Source organism: Centropristis striata, chromosome 9, assembly GCF_030273125.1.
Source record: "Centropristis striata isolate RG_2023a ecotype Rhode Island chromosome 9, C.striata_1.0, whole genome shotgun sequence".
Lineage (NCBI taxonomy): Eukaryota > Metazoa > Chordata > Actinopteri > Perciformes > Serranidae > Centropristis > Centropristis striata.
Genome location: NC_081525.1, coordinates 4,358,459 through 4,376,208, shown reverse-complemented (window position 1 = coordinate 4,376,208; position 17,750 = coordinate 4,358,459). Strand labels below are relative to the sequence as shown.

The window sequence follows — 17,750 nt, the reverse complement described above, 5'->3', positions numbered from 1 at the left end:
TCAGTCGGACCTTCGTGGCTCCGTCTCGTCTCATCGTAAATTACACAACGCCAGAGACAGTACCAAGCCGCTACACCTGCACCGTGTGTTTGGCAAGTCTGAACTTTGAATTGAGTTTAACATTTATGGACTTAAACTTAATTACTTAATTGTTTGGAGTTCATTGACTGGCACAGCAACATGCTAGGCTTGCTCTTGCTACCAGTTAACATTCTGCCTTGTCATAATTACTTGTTGATAGATTTGGGGGTGATAAACAGACTAGTAGTTAGACATGAAGGTTATGATATTAGTGTGAGAGTGTTAAATCTGCTAGTAGGCCATTTCTGTCTCTGCAGGGTAATTTGCCCACCCAAAGGGGTCTTTTTTGATATGTAAGCATGTTTTATCTGAGCATCAGTAGAGCACAATTATAAAGCAAGCATCCACTGTACTGTTACAGTACTGTGTGTTCTTTCATATTTTACTGCAGGCCTATGGCCTTGCTTTGTTGTGCTGCATGTTATTGCATTTATATTAAAGAGTGAAAGTTATCCATCCTGACTTCCTGTTCTTTGATTGACACTCTTCAGACTGATCATACCTAGAGCAAAGGGTCAGTGTAATGGGGTTTCCTCCAGCTTCTGCAGGATTGACTCAGCTTCTTTAGGTTCAGTGAATGTACTGCCTGGTCTCCTCTACCTTCCCGTACCTCTATGATCAGCTGTGTGACCAATCCTTTGTGCATCCTGCCACCTTCAGGGCACGCCCTGTTCTGCATTATCTGCATGGAGTTGTCGATGGATGCATTCCTTAATAGAAGAATAACTTGCCCTCAACACTAAGGAACAATATAGTTGTCTTACAAGATAGTCCTGGACTGATAACGCTTGATCTTTCTGCTTTGGAGTCCAGACACCCTCTCTCAACATCTACTGCAGGGGCATCTGCAGATATCCTTGATCATTCTCCACAGTAGCAGGAAGAGTTTGGGACATCTCTCGAAGACAAGTTATGGTTTGAGTTTGTTTGTATAAAATTAGGCAAAAGTCACCCGACATGAAAGTATGTTATGTTGAACTTAAACTAAAAACTCAGGCCAAACAAAAATCAAATGAATTGAAATAGTTTATTGAAGATTTCAGTTCATTATTTACTATTTTACATTTTTAAAAAGTGATCATCACTATGAAGAAATATCTTATACACAATGCCATTAATAAAATAACATTTCATGTAAAAACAACTTTTTGGTCAAATAATTGAACATCCAGGCAGAGATCATAAGAAGTCATCAGTACAAGGCAATCAACAACAGTGAAAGGCTGAGATTAAAAACTACAGCTTTCTCTCCAAAACACTTTTGCCTACTCTTGTGTGTTACATATTGTTTAGATGAAAAGTGGTTGTTTAGGTGAAAAATGGATGAAAAATGAGATGTTCAGCGAGCCTTGGCATGAACCTTGAAGGGGTGCGGTACACGCGTGACTCCAGTAATTCCTTCTGTACTCAACTCTACTCCATCTGGAGCAGAGAAATCAAACTTCTGGAGTAAACCAACCAAAAACAGGAACAGCTCCATCTTGGCGAGGCCTTCTCCAAGACACACACGTTTCCCTGAAGAGTCCACAAACGGAACACACACGAATGTGTAAGAGCTCAGGATAAAACCTGTATATTTGTTAAGGTCGTGCCTAAACCCATGACAAGACCAAGACAAGACATTGAGGTTACTTGAGGTGGTTTACCTGCAGAGAAAGGCAGAAGAGCTTCTCTCTTCACAAACTTTCCCTCAGCATCTAGGAAATGTCCGGGGTTGAAGGTGTCTGGAGTCTCCCATTCAGTTTTGTCAAACAGCACAGAAGTCAGGTTGGGCAATATGGTTGTGCCCTAAAAAAAAGATTTGTGGGTTAACAGAATTCTGCAACAACACTCCCATTAAAGATCATCCAGTTAAGACTTAAAATGGCCGCACTAAATTCACCTTGGGTATGAAATATCCTCCCAGTGTTGTATCCTTGGCGGCCATTCTGAGTGCATTTAAGGGAACAATGTTTCCCATCCTCTGGATCTCATGGATGACAGCATCAGTGTAGGGCATGTTGGCTCTGTCTGCCATACTGGGCTGTCGGCTCTGTCCGATCACTCTGTCTATCTCTGCCTGGACTTTGTCTAGAAATGCAAGCAAAGTGCATGCATGACATTTCAATTCCTTAATGTGTCATGTAATTACATTCCTATCAGCATCAGCTTTGCTAAGATGGCTTACATTAGCATCTTGGTATCATTATTAAGAAACATTGACGTTAGTGTTTAGCTAGTGATGTCCAAATAAAGCTTCATGACCTACTAGTTGTATATGTTGCATTTCTTGTTCCCCGCTGGTGGAACGCACTACCAGTTCCTACCAGAGCAGGGGCGTCCCTCTCTACCTTTAAAAAAACTCCTGAAGACCCAGCTCTTCAGAGAGCATCTTCTTTCCTAGCACCACACGGTAATTCTACTCCTTAAAGAATTGTCACTAGCACTTATTGATGCACTAATGGCTCTTACTGCACTATACCTTGATTGTTTGCTTTTTTTCTTCCTGTAAGTCCCTTTGGATAAAAGCGTCTGCTAAATGACTAAATGTAAGTATGTCGACCCTAGTAGATGGTGTTCCTGGTTGAAAGAATAGGCTCAAGGAATGGCAATTCAGTGTGCCTTTAACCCTTTGTTAAACAGAAAATGCATCTATTGGACTAAGAAAATAAAGGCAATAGTTAATGAGGCTTCATTTGGACATCAATATGTTTAGTTCAATGCACCGCTGTGCCTAATTGCAATCCCAAATGAGACATTGCATGACTATTGAATCTCTTTTTCTTTCTGTTTCACAGTTTGCTCAGTTTAGGGCCCAGCCACACTTACCTTTGATATCAGGGTTCTTTATGAGGAAAATCAAAGCCCACAGCAGAGTGGTGGAGGTTGTCTCTGTCCCAGCAAGGAATAGATCCATAGAGCACAGAGCCAGGTTGGTCTCTGTGAAGCCCAGGTCAGTCTCTTTGCGCTATTCAGAAATACAGGGAGATACAGTAGTGATTGGCTGATCGATTGACAGGCTGGAATACACATTGTTATAGTGTGTGATGCAGTTCACGTACATTCTCTATTTCAATGATGAAAGTGTCAATGTAGTCTCGGGGGTTGCTGGGGTCCAGGTCCTTCTTGTGGCTCTTCACCTCCTGACCAATGAAGTCTAGGAGAACGTCGAAGTGGGTGAACATTTTGTTGTGAGGACCAGGCAAGTGCTTCATCACTCCAGGGAATGACTCATACAGCTGCTCGGAAAAAACAATTGATTCAGTCTCATCACCTTTTACATCCATCCATTTTCATCTGCTTATCTGGGGCCAGGTCATGGGGGCAGGAGGCTAAGCAAAGATTTCCAGACTTCACTCTCCCCCACACAATATCTATATCTCCTGGGAGACCCTGGGGCATTCCCAGGCCAGACAAGAGATATTATCCCTCAAGGGTGTTCTGGGTCTTCACCGGGGCCTCCTACCAGCTGGACTTGACCAGCACACCTCTAACAGGAGGAATCCTTACCAGATGCCTGAACCAACTCAGCTTGATGTGAAGGAGCATCGCCTCTACTCCGATCTCCCTCCGGATGTCTGAGCTCCTCACCCTATCTCTAAGGCTGAGCCTAGCCACCTTATTGAGGAAACTCATTTCAGTTAGTTGTATCCGTGATCTCATTCTTTTGGTCACTACCCAAAGCTCATGACCATAGGTGATGACTGGAACGTAGATGGACCGGTAAATCAAGAGCATCGGTTACATCACTTTTGACGCCACACCAAACCGCCTGTCCATCTTGTAAACAAGACCCCGGGATACTTGAACTCCTTCGCTTAGAGCAGTAACTCAATCACCACCCGGATGGAGCAGTCCACCTTTCTGGCAGTGAAACATGGCCCCAGACTTTGAGGTGCTAACTCTCATCCCAACCGCCTTACACTCAGCTGCAAACTGCCCCACTGCATGCTGGAGGTCCCAGCCTGATAAAGCCAAAAGAACCACATCATCTGCAAAAAGGAGAGATGGGCTTTAAGGTCGCCAAACCGAAACCCTTCCTCCCCCCAGCTGCGCCTTCAGATCCTGCCCATGAATACCACAAACATACCTCCAACCTTTCAAAGGCAGTACAGAGCCAGGATAATCCCCCGTTACACCTCTGGCATGTTCAGATTGAGGATGAAACGTCACAGAGGCATAAATACCACTGCTTGAAACGGCAGTCTGAAAGAGGCTTGTTATTGAACTGAATGTATTTTACTTACTTTCCAAGCACAGTCTTGTCAAATACAACTTGTCAGATACAAGCACTTGATGTGTGAAACTGACACACAAGGCACCCTTCAGCATGTGTATGAGACGCAACCAGCATGGCAATATTAGATGCATAGAGTAAGGACGTAATACAAGAACATTAAGGACCACTCAAGGTGGGTGGAAGGGCTCAAAGAAATCCCGGAAAACACACTGCAAAAAAAGGGGTGTCTAAATACAAGATAAAAACACTAAATCTGAGGGAAATTATCTTGATGCATGGACAGATAATTTCACTTGACAAGATTTCTTGAATTAAGATAGTTAAATCTAGAAATAAGCATGTTGAACACGTAAAATAAGAAATTAACTCGTAAAACAAGATAAATTATCTAACACTTCTAAATCTAAGTTGTTGTTTTTTATCTTGGTAAGAAACAAACAATTTGCAGTGCAGTCTCGTGCAACCAACAGGCAATCCTATTATTTGGATGCAACCTGTGTAACTGCATCTGGTAGTAAAGTGTGGAAATTGTTTTTAAACCCAACCCTGATCTTTCACCCTAACCTTAGTCAGCCGGTTTTATTGCATTAAGTGAACCGTGTCCAATGAGCATGGAGTTCATTTTGAAAAACCACTATGTATGTTACGATCGGAAAGTGAAACACTGTCTCTGATATGTCCAAAACTGAAGCAATGGGGTTCTGTGTGCCTCTGTATCACACGGCGAGTGTTGTGACAAAACGGCAGTATTTGACATATTTGTTGAGAATGCAATTACTTACCGTACCCCATACAGAGCCCTGCAGCATAAGAGTTTCAGATAAATACTTCAGCATGGTCTGGAAGTGGTGGTCACAGTAGTCAAACCGTTTCCCCATCACCAGCTGGCAAATGATGTTGGACACTGCATTGTTGAAGAGTCCTGCTGGGCTGAAAGGTTCACCTGGAGGAGAGGAGTTCATTTTTTAGACAATGTTTTACGACTGAAAAGCAGCTGATTATGAGTTTATATTATGAATCACCTCTCTCCTTCTCTATCTCCTCCTGCAGGTGTCGGATCTCCTCACAGATACTCTGCTCCATGGTGTTTTTGCCCAGGCCGAAGGTACGTAAGGTAGATAAAGCAAAGCGTCGCTGTCTCTTCCATGTTTCACCATTGCTCACGAACAGACCACCTAGACACAAGCATGCAGAGGAGTTAGCTCAGGGGAACTTGATCCTGCACAGCACAGGAAATGAGAAAGAGGGTGATTTGAGCACCTGAGGTTCCTGAGTAAAACCTTTCGGCCGATGGACTGTAGGGTCGATCCACAAAGTTTTCAGCTTGTGTTACTATGGCTTCCTTCACCATCTTGTACCCAGACACAAACACCATCTTCTCGCCACCGAGGCGGACGCTGAACACATTCCCATAGACATCAGCCAGCTGTGGACAATACATGAAGGAACAAACGCTTCAAATGGTCAAACAAAATTAAAAAAATCAATGCACAATGTGGAACAAACAGGCTACAAGGTTTACCTCATATTCTCTGAGGGCAGAATCTCCATTTATATCAGTAATTTAACCACCAGATGTCAGTATCTGCCATTAGCTTCTAAATTAAAAATAGTGTTTGAACACAAATGCTCATTTCCTGAAGTGGGTTTTTTAATTTAAAGTTACATTCTTAAGGTGAATTAAGTGAAATATGAGAAACAGCTTTCATTTTGTAAATGTGTTGCCAAAGCTCTTGATGTTGTTATTGTCAACATAAGCCATTATTCTGATGGCAAAAGTTTTTTCAAAAGACGTTGGAACACATATTCAAATAAATCCACCAAACTAACTAACCAAGTATAAATGCCTCAACAAAAGTCACACTCAAATTAAACCATGCCTGTGTGTGTGTAATTTTACCTTGGTAAAATAAATGTGTGGATGTTTATTGTCCACACTGAAGACATTCCCCACAAAAGGAAGAGACAACGGTCCTGGAGGATAATTTGTAGGATTCCTGTATTTCAAGTAGTCTGCAATAAGGATGAAAATAACAATAAACAGGAAAAGCCCCTTGAGGTCAAGACCCAACAAAAAATTAAAAAGCCACATTGTAGAAGAGTTAAACCAGCAGCAGGAATAGGTCTCAGCTTTTCACAACTTCGCTGCACTGAACACTACATTAAAAGAGTCCCTCGAGACTGTGGGCGTCCGTACGAAGGTCATCGTAACGACATTCTTACATAACTCAGTCAAAGTGCACCTGCTGTATTCTAATGTAATAATAATAAAATATGTTCGTGTCTGAACATAGTAATATGATGGCAATTATTTTTTATCAACAATGTCGGCTCAGCAATATGTTGACACGCAAGTGTAAATCCTCCTGTCTTCAGTGAGCGTACATTCACATTGGATATACAAAGTATATACAGGGTCACAACAACAATTAAAATTACAGTGGGAAGAAATAAAATGCTGAGTTTGACATTTTATATTTTACCATAAATGCGAAGTTCATAGTGAATGTAACCCTATAGATGTAAAAAAAAAAAAAAAAAATTAAGCTTCAACATGATTAAATAATAAGAATCTGTAAGATAAAATGATGAACATTTTTTCATTATTGTATCTTACAGAATCTTATTCTTTAATAATATTGGTTTCAGAATAGTATGCATGTCATTATCTTTAATAAGATGAATTAGTGACTAATCATCTTCAGGCATCAGTCAATAAATAATGATAATAGAAAGTAACAAATAGGACACTAAGAATAAAGTGACATCAATTACACCCTACATGGCTCGTATTAATGAAAATACAGAAAAATAGAAATGCTTGGCAAATAAACAACATAGTTAAGTCAGTCAAAGATCTTGTCCAGACTCTTGACGAGCTGGACTGTTTAATGTTTGAACTTTCTGCTTCGGAGTCCAGCCACCCTCTACTATACTTTATTCTCCATACTACCATTAGATGACACAAAAGTAAGAACTGTTTAAATTCTTCATGTAGTGGGTTTGATGTGTGATATATAAATGATTCATAGTTTAAATTATTATATATTAATAACAAACAATCAGTAATTTACATATGATTTGCTAATCACATCCAATAGCTTTTAAGTAAGTTATGTTGTGTTTTAACCAACAGGTAAGCCAAAGAAATAGTTTAAGTCATTAACAGTTGTTGAAATTGTTTATTGAAGATCTCAACTAACTAACTGTTGTATTATACATAATATAACTGATCATTACTGTCAAGATATGTGCCCTACTCAGTTCCATTCTGAAATAATATTTTATTACAAAGAATTTAATATACAAGCAGGGATCATAAACAAGCCATCTGTACACAAGGCAATTATACAACAGTGAAAGGCTGAGATTAAAAACTACAGCTTTCTCTCCAAAAGACTTTTGCCTACTCTTGTGTGTTACATATTGCTTAGATGAAAAATGGTTCAGTGAGATGTTCAGCGAGCCTTGGCATGAACCTTGAAGGGGTGTGGTACACGCGTGAAACCAGTAATTCCTTCTGTACTCAACTCTACTCCATGTGGAGCAGAGAAATCGAATTTCTGTAGTAAACCAACCAAAAACAGGAACAGCTCCATCTTGGCGAGACCTTCTCCAGGACACACACGTTTCCCTGAAGAGTCCACAAACACATGAAGTTGTAAGAGCTCAGGATGAAATGTGTATTTGTTAGAGTTATGTTTAGACTTTGGTCGGATTGAGGTGACTTGAGGTGGTTTACCTGCAGAGAAAGGCAGAAGAGCTTCTCTCTTCACAAACTTTCCCTCAGCATCTAGGAAATGTCCGGGGTTGAAGGTGTCTGGAGTCTCCCATTTAGTCTTGTCAAACATCACAGAGGTCAGCATGGGCATCAAAGTTGTGCCCTAAATAAAAAAAATCTATAGGTAAACACAATCTTGCCACAACAACATTTTAGATATTATCCAGTTAATATTTAAAATGACCTTGGGTATGAAATAACCCCCCAGTGTTGTATCCTTGGTGGCCATTCTGAGTCCATTGAGAGGAATAATGTTTCCCATCCTCTGGATCTCATGGATGACAGCATCAGTGTAGGGCAGGTTGGCTCTGTCTGCCATCATGGGCAGTCGACTCTGTCCAATCACTCTGTCTATCTCTGCCTGGACTTTTTCTAGAAATGCCAAAAAATTCATTAACAAGGTGAGAACTTGCATGAGAGGGGCAGCAGAAAGTTACTAGCAGAGTGATCAGTTAGAATTGGAGTGCCAAATTAGTACACTAGTCCAACAAATATGGCACAACAGAAGCTTGGCAAGCTAATAAGATTGCCCACCTGGCCCATTCTGTTTGGTTTGGGTAGCCCACACTCTGGGCTTGGTGTGGGCATATTGGGCACACTTTGAAACATATGCACATGTAAACAGTATTCCCATGGTAAATCAACAGTTTGCCCACAGTGTACCCAGTATACCCACAGGAAGCCCACAGAATGGGGTAGCACAAAGTACTTTATTAAGCCTTACATGGAAATAGCTATGTTTTGCTAAAAGCACTTCTGTCCTTAATTACAATCCCAATGAGCCGTGAGAATGGCTGGAGATTTCTATTAAGTGTATTTTCCTTGCTGTTGAACAATTTAGGGGCCAGCATGTCACTTACCTTTGATATCAGGATTTTTAATGAGATAAACCAAAGCCCACAACAAAGTGGTGGAGGTTGTCTCTGTTCCAGCAAGGAATAGATCCAGAGAGCATAGAGCCAGGTTGTTTTCTGTGAAACCCAGGTCAGACTCTTTGTTCTGTTCAGGAATACAGAGAAGATTAAGTCCTGATTGGCTGGTAGATAGACCAGGATACATAGTGTTGTAGAGTGTGTTGGGGTAACTCAAGTACATTCTCCATTTCAATGATGAAAGCGTCAATGTAGTCCCGGGGGTTGCTGGGGTCCAGGTCTTTCTTGTGGCTCTTTACCTCCTGGCCAATGAAATCTAGGAGAGTGTTGTAGTGGCTGAACATTTTGTTGTGAGGACCTGGCAAGTGCTTCATCACTCCAGGGAATGACTCGTATAGCTGCTCGGACAGAAACAGTAGATTAGATTTCATCATCTTGTCCATTTTGTAATAACATTTTTACCACACCCACAATCTTACTAGAGATCTACTGTGACAATGATTGGAGTGAATACTATATTTCTGACTGACCAAACCCCATACAGAGCCCTCAAGCATAAGAGCTTGACATGGGTCTTTCTGAATCTATTAAGGATTGATTCTCCCCATACCATGTCTTCCTAACAATAGGGGTGTTTCCATTACAGTCCAATACCCGGGATGAGGCGAGTGTCACTCGCCGAATCACCCCTAATTTGAATATGAGCCGTCCTGAGCGGCCTTTTGACCAGACTTTTTTTGGCCCTGTCGAAGAGCAGGGCCGTTTTTCTCCCCTAAAAAAGCCTGGTTTCTGATTGGATAGAACGATAAGCAGAATGTGACGTAGTACTCAACGGCACAACAACATGCACCATTTCTAAAAGCCGGCGAAGTAGCGAGTAGTCACAAGCGACAATAAACATAAGCCCCTTTCATAGTGTGGTCCCGCAAATCCCCGCTATATTGCTGAAAAGATCTGTGCTGGCTTTTCACCTTAGGGCGTTCATAGTGATCCCGCAAAGGCAAAGTGATTTTCTGCCTTTTCATAGTGCAGTGGGGCGTTGCGGAACGAGGTAGGAACAGTAGCACAGTGCTAATAGGCTAACAGTTTGCTCTGTAGTAGTACAGTGTGTATGTGGTGCAGCAGCAAGAGGTGTTTTAGCGACTTCTGTTTACAACAAGCACCGGACACTATGTGCACAGTTAGCGGTGCCGGTTAATTCACAATCAGCAGCGGACACTTTGTGTACAGTTAGCATGCCCGTTTGTTTCTGATCAGCAGCAACGCTGTGCATAATTAACCATGCTGGTTTGTTTATGATCAGGACATTGTGCACAGTTAGCGACGGCAGCCACAGTTGCGTCTCCCGTGTTTAATTCGTTGCATATGTAACTTCACGGTCAAAACAGTCGCTAAGCGATTATGCCACAGTCGAAAACCATACATCCCCTCCAGAGTCTCATAAATCCTTCTGGGGCCTTTTTTTGTAATGGAGACATGCTGCGTGAGCGGACATTTGAGAGGGCGTGGCCTGAGACTTTCCCAGCGACCACTCTTCCCCCTAATTGAACCACGTCTATAGGTTGAACTGAATGGATTTTACCCAGCAAAGTCTCACTCCATACTCGTCAGATACCAGTGCTTGATGTGTTAAACCGACACACAAGGCACCCTTAAGCATGTGTATGAGATGCACCCTGCGTGACTTCATTTAACTCATAGAGTAAGGACGTAATACAAGAGCATGAAGGACCACTCGAGGTCTGTAAGGGAGGTCAAAGAGGAGTGTTTGTGTTCTGTGTGAAATCAGAAATCAAACTTATTATTTGTATTCAACCTGTGTAACTGCATCTGGTAAGTGTGGAACTTGTTTTTAAGCCCAACCCGGTTCTGTCACGCTAACCTTAGTCCGTTTTATTGTCTAAAGTTAACCTTGTGTTAACCGTGTGAATAATATGGTCGTAACCAATCATGGATTATCCGTGATCCGCAGGGATCACCCACATGGTTCGGCACGCATGTGATCGACATGTAGGAACGAGGTATGCCACACATGGACTTTTGGCTTATATATGTGAACTGAACTGAATGAAAAATGCACCAGCACATCTTATTTGAGCCTTGAAATGCTGTCCCTCCAAAATGGAGTTTTCTTTGTCTCCAACAAAGCACCCCTACCCCAAATCTCTTTGTATTCTCTTAGTATCTTGGTAAATTTATGAGACGGTTTTAAGTGAATTGGCTGTCATTTCTCTGTTTTATCATTTCATTTTTCTTTTCGAGGTGACTTGAGTGAATCAAGCCATATCCTTTATTATAATTAATAATTATTAATGATAAGTGATAAGTGTGCTAAACCCACTTTTGAACCTTGATAAGTTGTAAGTTTTGCTCAGCTTTGAGGCAGATAAGACCCTTACATTTTTAGTACGTCAGTGTGAGGGATAGATCTATTGCTGCCCCTCTGCACTTCACACAGATCAATCAAACCGACAGCTGTGATAAATTTGCAGTGTCTGACATGTTGGAATGAGGATGTGTTGACTTACCATACCCCATACAGTGCCTTCCAGCATAATAGCTTCAGATAAATACTTCAGCATGGTCTGGAAGTGGTGGTCGCTGTAGTCAAACCGTTTCCCCATCACCAGCTGGCAAATGATGTTGGACACGGCATTGTTGAAGAATTCTGCTGGGTTTAAAGGTTCACCTGGAGGAGAGGACTTCATTTTTAGACAATGTTTTACAACTGAACAGCAACTGATTATGAGTTGATATTATGAACCACCTTTCTCCTTCACTATCTCCTCCTGCAGGTGTCGGATCTCCTCACAGATACTCTGCTCCATGGTGTTTTTGCCCAGGCCGAAGGTACGTAAGGTAGATAAAGCAAAGCGTCGCTGTCTCTTCCATGTTTCACCATTGCTAATGAACAGACCACCTAGACACAAGCATGCAGAGGAGTTAGCTCAGGGGAACTTGGTCCTGCACAGCACAGGAAATGAGGAAGAGGGTGATTTGAGCACCTGTGTTTCCTGAGTAAACCCTGTCGGCAACTGCACTGCAAGGTCGATCCACAAAGTTTTCAGCTTGTGTCACTATGGCTTCCTTCACCATCTTGAACCCAGACACAAACACCATCTTGTCGCCACCGAGGCGGACGCTGAACACATTACCATAGACATCAGCCAGCTGTGGACAATACATGAAGGAACAAATTATTTAAATGGATAAACAAAATAAAATAATCAATGCACAATGTGGAACAAACGGGCTACAAGGTTTGCCACATCTATCTATAAAAGCAAGAAGCGTGTGTGTGTGTGTATCTAGGGAATATCTTGCTGACTGTTAGTCAGACTAACTTTCCAAGGCAGCTCAAGGACTGTGCTGCCCAACTGTGTCAACCTCTCCACAAGATCTTCAACCTCAGTCTACAGTCGGGGCGAGTGCTTGCACTGTGGAAAATTTCCTGTGTTGTGTCTGTACCAAAAATAAAATGTTCAGCTGAACTTAATTAATACAGACCAGTAGCTCTCACTTCTCACATCATGAAGACCTTGGAGCGGCTGATTCTACGCCTACTGAGAGCTGAAATCAAAGACAATCTCGACCCCCTGCAGTTTGCATACAAACAACACATGGGAGTGAACGATGCTGTCCTCTACATGCTTCACCTTGCCCTTGCTCATCTGGAGGAAACTGGTGCTTATGTGAGAATCATCACACATCACACATCACATCCAGCCAGGTGAGGAGAGCTGGAGAGGCTCAAGCAGAGGAAAGCTGCTGGACCGGACCGCATCAGCCCTCATGTGTTGAAGGCGTGTTCCAGCCAGCTATGTGGAGTTCTCCAGCACCTCTTCAACCTGAGCCTTCACCTTCAGAGAGTGCCAGTGCTCTGGAAAACATCCTGCCTGGTCCCAGTGCCCAAAAAAGGACGTCCTGCTGCACTGGAGGACTACAGGCCAGTAGCACTGACCTCCCACATCATGAAGGTCATGGAGAGACTGGTCCTGGCACACCTCAGACAGCTGGTGTGCCCACTACAAGACCCCCTGCAGTTTGCATATCAGCCCCGTGTTGGGGTTGATGATGCAATCATCTACCTGCTGCAGAGGGCTCACTCCTCCCTGGACAGACCCAACACCTCAGTCCGAATCATGTTCTTTGACTTCTCCAGTGCCTTTAACACCATCCAGCCCAGACTGCTGAAGGCCAAACTGGAGAACACACAGGTGGGTGCTCCCCTCATCACTTGGGTCGATGACTATCTGACGAGCAGGCCGCAGTTTGTGAGATTACAGAACTGCGTGTTTGATCGTCTGATCAGTAACATCGGTGCCCCCCAGGGGACTGTACTGTCCCCCTTCCTCTTCACCACATACACTGCTGACTTTCAGTACTTCACTGAGTCGTGTCATCTGCAGAAGTTCTCTGATGACACGGCCATTGTGGGGTGTGTTGAGGGCGGAGGGGAGGCTGAGTACAGGGACCTGGTGGACAGCTTTGTGAAGTGGTGTGGGGAGAACCACCTGCAGCTGAACGTGAGGAAGACGAAGGAGATGGGGTTGGACTTCAGGAGGAATAAGCCCCCGCCCTCTCCTGTCAGCATCGGTGGGACGGATGTGGAGATGGTACCTGCATACAAGTACCTGGGGGTCACTCTGGACAATTAACTGGACTGGTCCACCAACACTGAGGCCGTCTACAAGAAGGGCCTGAGCCGGCTTTACTTCCTGAGGAGGCTCAGGTCCTTCAATGTCTGCAACAAAATGCTGCAGATGTTCTATCAGTCTGTTGTGGCGAGCACCATCTTCTTTGCTGTGGTGTCCTGTGGGGTGTGCTGTGGGGGGGGCATCAAAGCAAAGGACGCCAACAGACTGAACAAACTGATCAGGAAGGCGGAGTCTGTTGTTGGCTCCAAGCTTGTCACCCTGGAGGAGGTGGTGGAGGACAGGATGCTGGCAAAACTGCTGGCAGTCATGGACAATCCCTCCCACCCCCTCCACAAAACACTGGACAAGCTAAAGAGCAGCTTCAGCCACAGACTCATTCAACCCCGCTGCTCCAAAGAACGATACAGGAAGTCGTTCCTTCCTTCTGCAATAAGACTATACAATTCATCTACCTCTGCCAGAACCAACATTACTGAAATGCACTAAATCTTTGCACTAAATCTACGCACGACACTTTGCTATGTTATTAATATTATTACTATTATTATTATTATTATATATACTGTTGCTGCCATTATTACTATTATTACTATATACTGTAATATACTACTATTATTATTATACCGGCCTTACCAGCCTTATTTATTATTATTATTATTATTACTATTTTTATTATATATTATATATCATATTATTTTACTTATAATTACGTTATTTATATTTTTCATTTTATTTCTATATTGTTTATTATCTTTTATTACATATTATATTATATATAATATATACTGTGCTATTATTATTATTATTATTATATACCGTCTAGTCACTATAGCTTTGTTGCCATCATATCACCAGTATAATTACCTTCATCTTACCAACCATCCTACCAACCGATGTTCTTTTTTAACTTCTTAAGTGTCCTTGTTCTATTCTGTGTTTTTTTCTATTGTTGTTTTTATTTATGCTACCTAAGTATTTTATTCTATTGTATTTTATTGTACTTGAATACCGAACTGCTGTGACAACCGAATTTCCCTTCGGGGATGAATAAAGTAATCTATCTATGTTCTTTGATTTTTCAAGCACATTCAACACCATCCAACCCAACATACTCAAAAACAAGCTCACGGAGATGGGAGTGGATCTTTCCTTCATCTCCTGGATCACAGATTACCTGACAGGAAGGCCACAGTTTGTCAGGTTGGGGAACTGTGTTTCTGGGACATTAATGAGCAGCACAGGGGCTCCTCAAGGGCCTGTTCTGGCTCCATTCCTGTTCACACTGTACACAGCGGACTTCAAATACAACTCTGAGTCCTGCCACATCCAGAAGTACTCGGACGATACTGCTATTGTGGCGTGCATCAGGAATGGACAGGAATCTGAATACAGGGATCTGATAAAAGCCTTCAGTGACTAGAGGCTTCAGTCTGTGGTGGCTAGTGTGTTGTTTTATGCTGCAGTATACTGGGGAGGCAGCATCAGACACAGAGATGCAAGGTGGTTGGACAGACAAAAAAGCTGGTTTTGTGGTTGGAGCCAGGTTGGACACACTGGAGGAGGTGGTGGAGAGATGACCTGTCAACATGTTCGAGGCCATCTTGAAATACCCAGATCATCCGCTACACAAAACCTTTATGGACCAAAAAAACAGCAGTGGACGGCTCCTCTCTCTCTGTTGCACGACGGAGAGATACAAAAGATCCTTCACTCCTACAGCCATCAGGCTGTCTCATTTTTCAAGAGATTCTACCAGACTAACTGAATTTCCCCTTGTGGATACATAAAGTAATTTTGATGTGATTTGATTTTTGATTTTGACCTGAGATTTCGTATGTGGCTTGCGCATGGCACGAAGGTGTGCATTCTCGATTTTGAAGATTTTTTAATTCATTTTTCAAAACATCATTGTTTACGTAGGACGTGTGGCGGCATTACAATGTTTCCGATCGGACGCCTTTTAGGGGAGCTCCGCCCCATTGTGTGATGGGCCTACACCTGGTCTGTAACCCAACTCAATCTGGATTTCCACGCCTGACTCATCTCATCTGTAAGTCTATTTAGCCTACCTATCTTTCTGAGTTTTAAAGTGCGCTACAAGGTTCGATTTTCCAATAATATTCTAATAGTTTCCAGCGAATATCAATGTTCAATGTGTATGTGCTGGATGGTGTGGTACCTTATCAAAAGTAAGTGTTTTATGGAGTTGCAGACGTTGTTGTAGTGCGATTAGCATGCTAAGTGGAGATTTAGCTTTATTCACTTCTTATAGGGATGACATTCATGTTGCTTAGCATAATGCCCATAATAATTTGTTATGAGATACTTACATGCAATATAGTATATAAGCTAACTGGGTTCATGTTGATGTACTTTTAGTGCAGCATACTGCGTAATGTGCTATCTCACAGTTAGCATGCTGAATTTCCCCTCAGGGATGAATGAAGTAATTTGGATTTGGATTTGATTTTGATTTGAAGATTTAAGCCCTTTCTTTCACATCAGTTTGATCCATTGAAAGAAGTAAAAACAAAATTTTATTAACTGACAGCTAAGCATAATACGGACGGAAAGATAGCGTTTCTGTGTTAGAGTTAGGGTCTGCATGTAAACTTATTCCCTGCTATATCTGTGTCTGTATATATGTCTAACCATGTTGAATGATTAAGTTTAATTTCCTTAAAATAACTATTTCTGTGTTTCTTTATATCTCAATGTACATCCATGTATTACCCAATATACACTTTGTATATTAACCCATTGACGCCTAAAACGCCTGTAAAACCTCTGGGCGATTTTAAAATAACCCCCTAAAACCTGAAGTTTTTCTTTCTTTGTATATTAACACTATGCAAGAGTATTACACCTCATTGTACATCCCACTTTCACACACAACCTCATTCGGACATAATTGAAAAATCTACTTAATCTCCCACTATACGAATACATACTTCCTATGAGCACTGCACGAGTATTCTCTGACGGCAGAATCTCTATTTATATTATTATTTAAACCACCAGATGTCCGTATCTGCCATTAGCTTCTAAATGAAAATTAGTGTTTAAACACAAGTGCGCATTTCCTGAAGTGTGTGTACAAATTTTAAAGTTATAGCTATACATGTTAGTATACAACATAAGCCACTATTCTTTAAGCAAAGGAAACACTCGTTTTAAAAGATGTTGCATTATATATTTAAGTATAAATGCCTCAACAAAAGTCACACTCAAATTAAACCATGCGTATGTGTGTGTAATTTTACCTTGGTAAAATAAATGTGTGGATGTTTATTGTCCACACTGAAGACATTCCCCACAAAAGGAAGAGACAACGGTCCTGGAGGATAATTTGTAGGATTCCTGTATTTTAGGTAGTCTGCAATAAGGATGAAAATAACAATAAACAGGAAAAGCCCCTTGAGGTCAAAACCCAACAAAAAATTAAAAAGCCACATTGTAGAAGAGTTAAACCAGCAGCAAGAATAGGTCTCAGATTTTCAAGACTTCAACTGCACTGAACACTACGAGACCGTGGGGTCCACTCAAAGGTCATTGTTATGACATACTTACACAACAAGAGACAGACACGCCTCCTGTTTTTTCTCTGCAAAACTCTGTCAAAGTGCACCTGCTGAATCCTAATGTAATAATAATAACATATGTTCGTGCCTGAACATAGTAATATGATGGCAATATTTTTTTATCAACAATGTCAGCTCAGCAATATGTTGACATGCAAGTGTAAAACCTGTCTTCAGTGAACGTACATTCACATTGGGTGTACAAAGCATAAACAGGATCAAGTCAACAATTCAAATTACAGTGGAAACAAATTAAATGCTAAGTTTGACATTTTATATTTTAACATAAGTGCTAAGTTCATAGTGAATATAACCCTTTAAATGTAAAATGTTTAAGCTTCCATGTGATTAAAAAATAAGATTCTGTAAGATACAATGATGAACAATTTTTCATTATTGTATCTTACAGAATCTTATTATTTAATATTGGTTTTAGAAGAGAATGCATGCCATTATGTTTAATAAGATGAATTAGTGACTGATCACCCTCAGACATCAGTCAATAAATAATGATAATAGAAAGTAACAAATAGGACACTAAGAATAAAGTGACATATC

General features: G+C 41.6%; 2 protein-coding genes across 2 annotated transcripts; both read right to left on the bottom strand.

Annotated features, from left to right (window-relative positions):
• Positions 1-1,095: 1,095 nt before the first annotated feature.
• On the bottom strand, positions 1,096-6,575 carry LOC131977665 (cytochrome P450 2J5-like). Its single transcript, XM_059341083.1, has 9 exons — positions 6,201-6,575; positions 5,561-5,726; positions 5,323-5,475; positions 5,083-5,243; positions 3,123-3,299; positions 2,890-3,028; positions 1,964-2,151; positions 1,728-1,869; positions 1,096-1,596 (listed from the first exon to the last, which is right to left on the bottom strand). The coding sequence occupies exons 1-9, from the start codon at positions 6,390-6,392 to the stop codon at positions 1,421-1,423; spliced, it is 1,494 nt and encodes a 497-aa protein (XP_059197066.1). The 5' UTR covers positions 6,393-6,575; the 3' UTR covers positions 1,096-1,420.
• Positions 6,576-7,453: 878 nt separating this feature from the next.
• On the bottom strand, positions 7,454-17,133 carry LOC131977666 (cytochrome P450 2J6-like). Its single transcript, XM_059341084.1, has 9 exons — positions 16,875-17,133; positions 11,959-12,124; positions 11,721-11,873; positions 11,482-11,642; positions 9,175-9,351; positions 8,942-9,080; positions 8,266-8,453; positions 8,043-8,184; positions 7,454-7,934 (listed from the first exon to the last, which is right to left on the bottom strand). The coding sequence occupies exons 1-9, from the start codon at positions 17,064-17,066 to the stop codon at positions 7,759-7,761; spliced, it is 1,494 nt and encodes a 497-aa protein (XP_059197067.1). The 5' UTR covers positions 17,067-17,133; the 3' UTR covers positions 7,454-7,758.
• Positions 17,134-17,750: the final 617 nt, after the last annotated feature.

Excerpts from the sequence above, each read along its gene's own strand:
- LOC131977665 (XM_059341083.1), bottom strand. The coding sequence starts at position 6,392 with ATGTGGCTTTTTAATTTTTTGTTGGGTCTTGACCTCAAGGGGCTTTTC. Across the intron at positions 5,244-5,322 it reads GGAGATAGAGAAGGAGAGAG|GTGAACCTTTCAGCCCAGCA; the intron begins GTGATTCATAAT and ends CCTCTCCTCCAG. Across the intron at positions 3,029-3,122 it reads TCATCATTGAAATAGAGAAT|CGCAAAGAGACTGACCTGGG; the intron begins GTACGTGAACTG and ends ATTTCTGAATAG.
- LOC131977666 (XM_059341084.1), bottom strand. The coding sequence starts at position 17,066 with ATGTGGCTTTTTAATTTTTTGTTGGGTTTTGACCTCAAGGGGCTTTTC. Across the intron at positions 12,125-16,874 it reads CACACATTTATTTTACCAAG|CTGGCTGATGTCTATGGTAA; the intron begins GTAAAATTACAC and ends TATTGTCCACAG. Across the intron at positions 9,352-11,481 it reads AAGGCACTGTATGGGGTATG|CTATACGAGTCATTCCCTGG; the intron begins GTAAGTCAACAC and ends CTGTCCGAGCAG.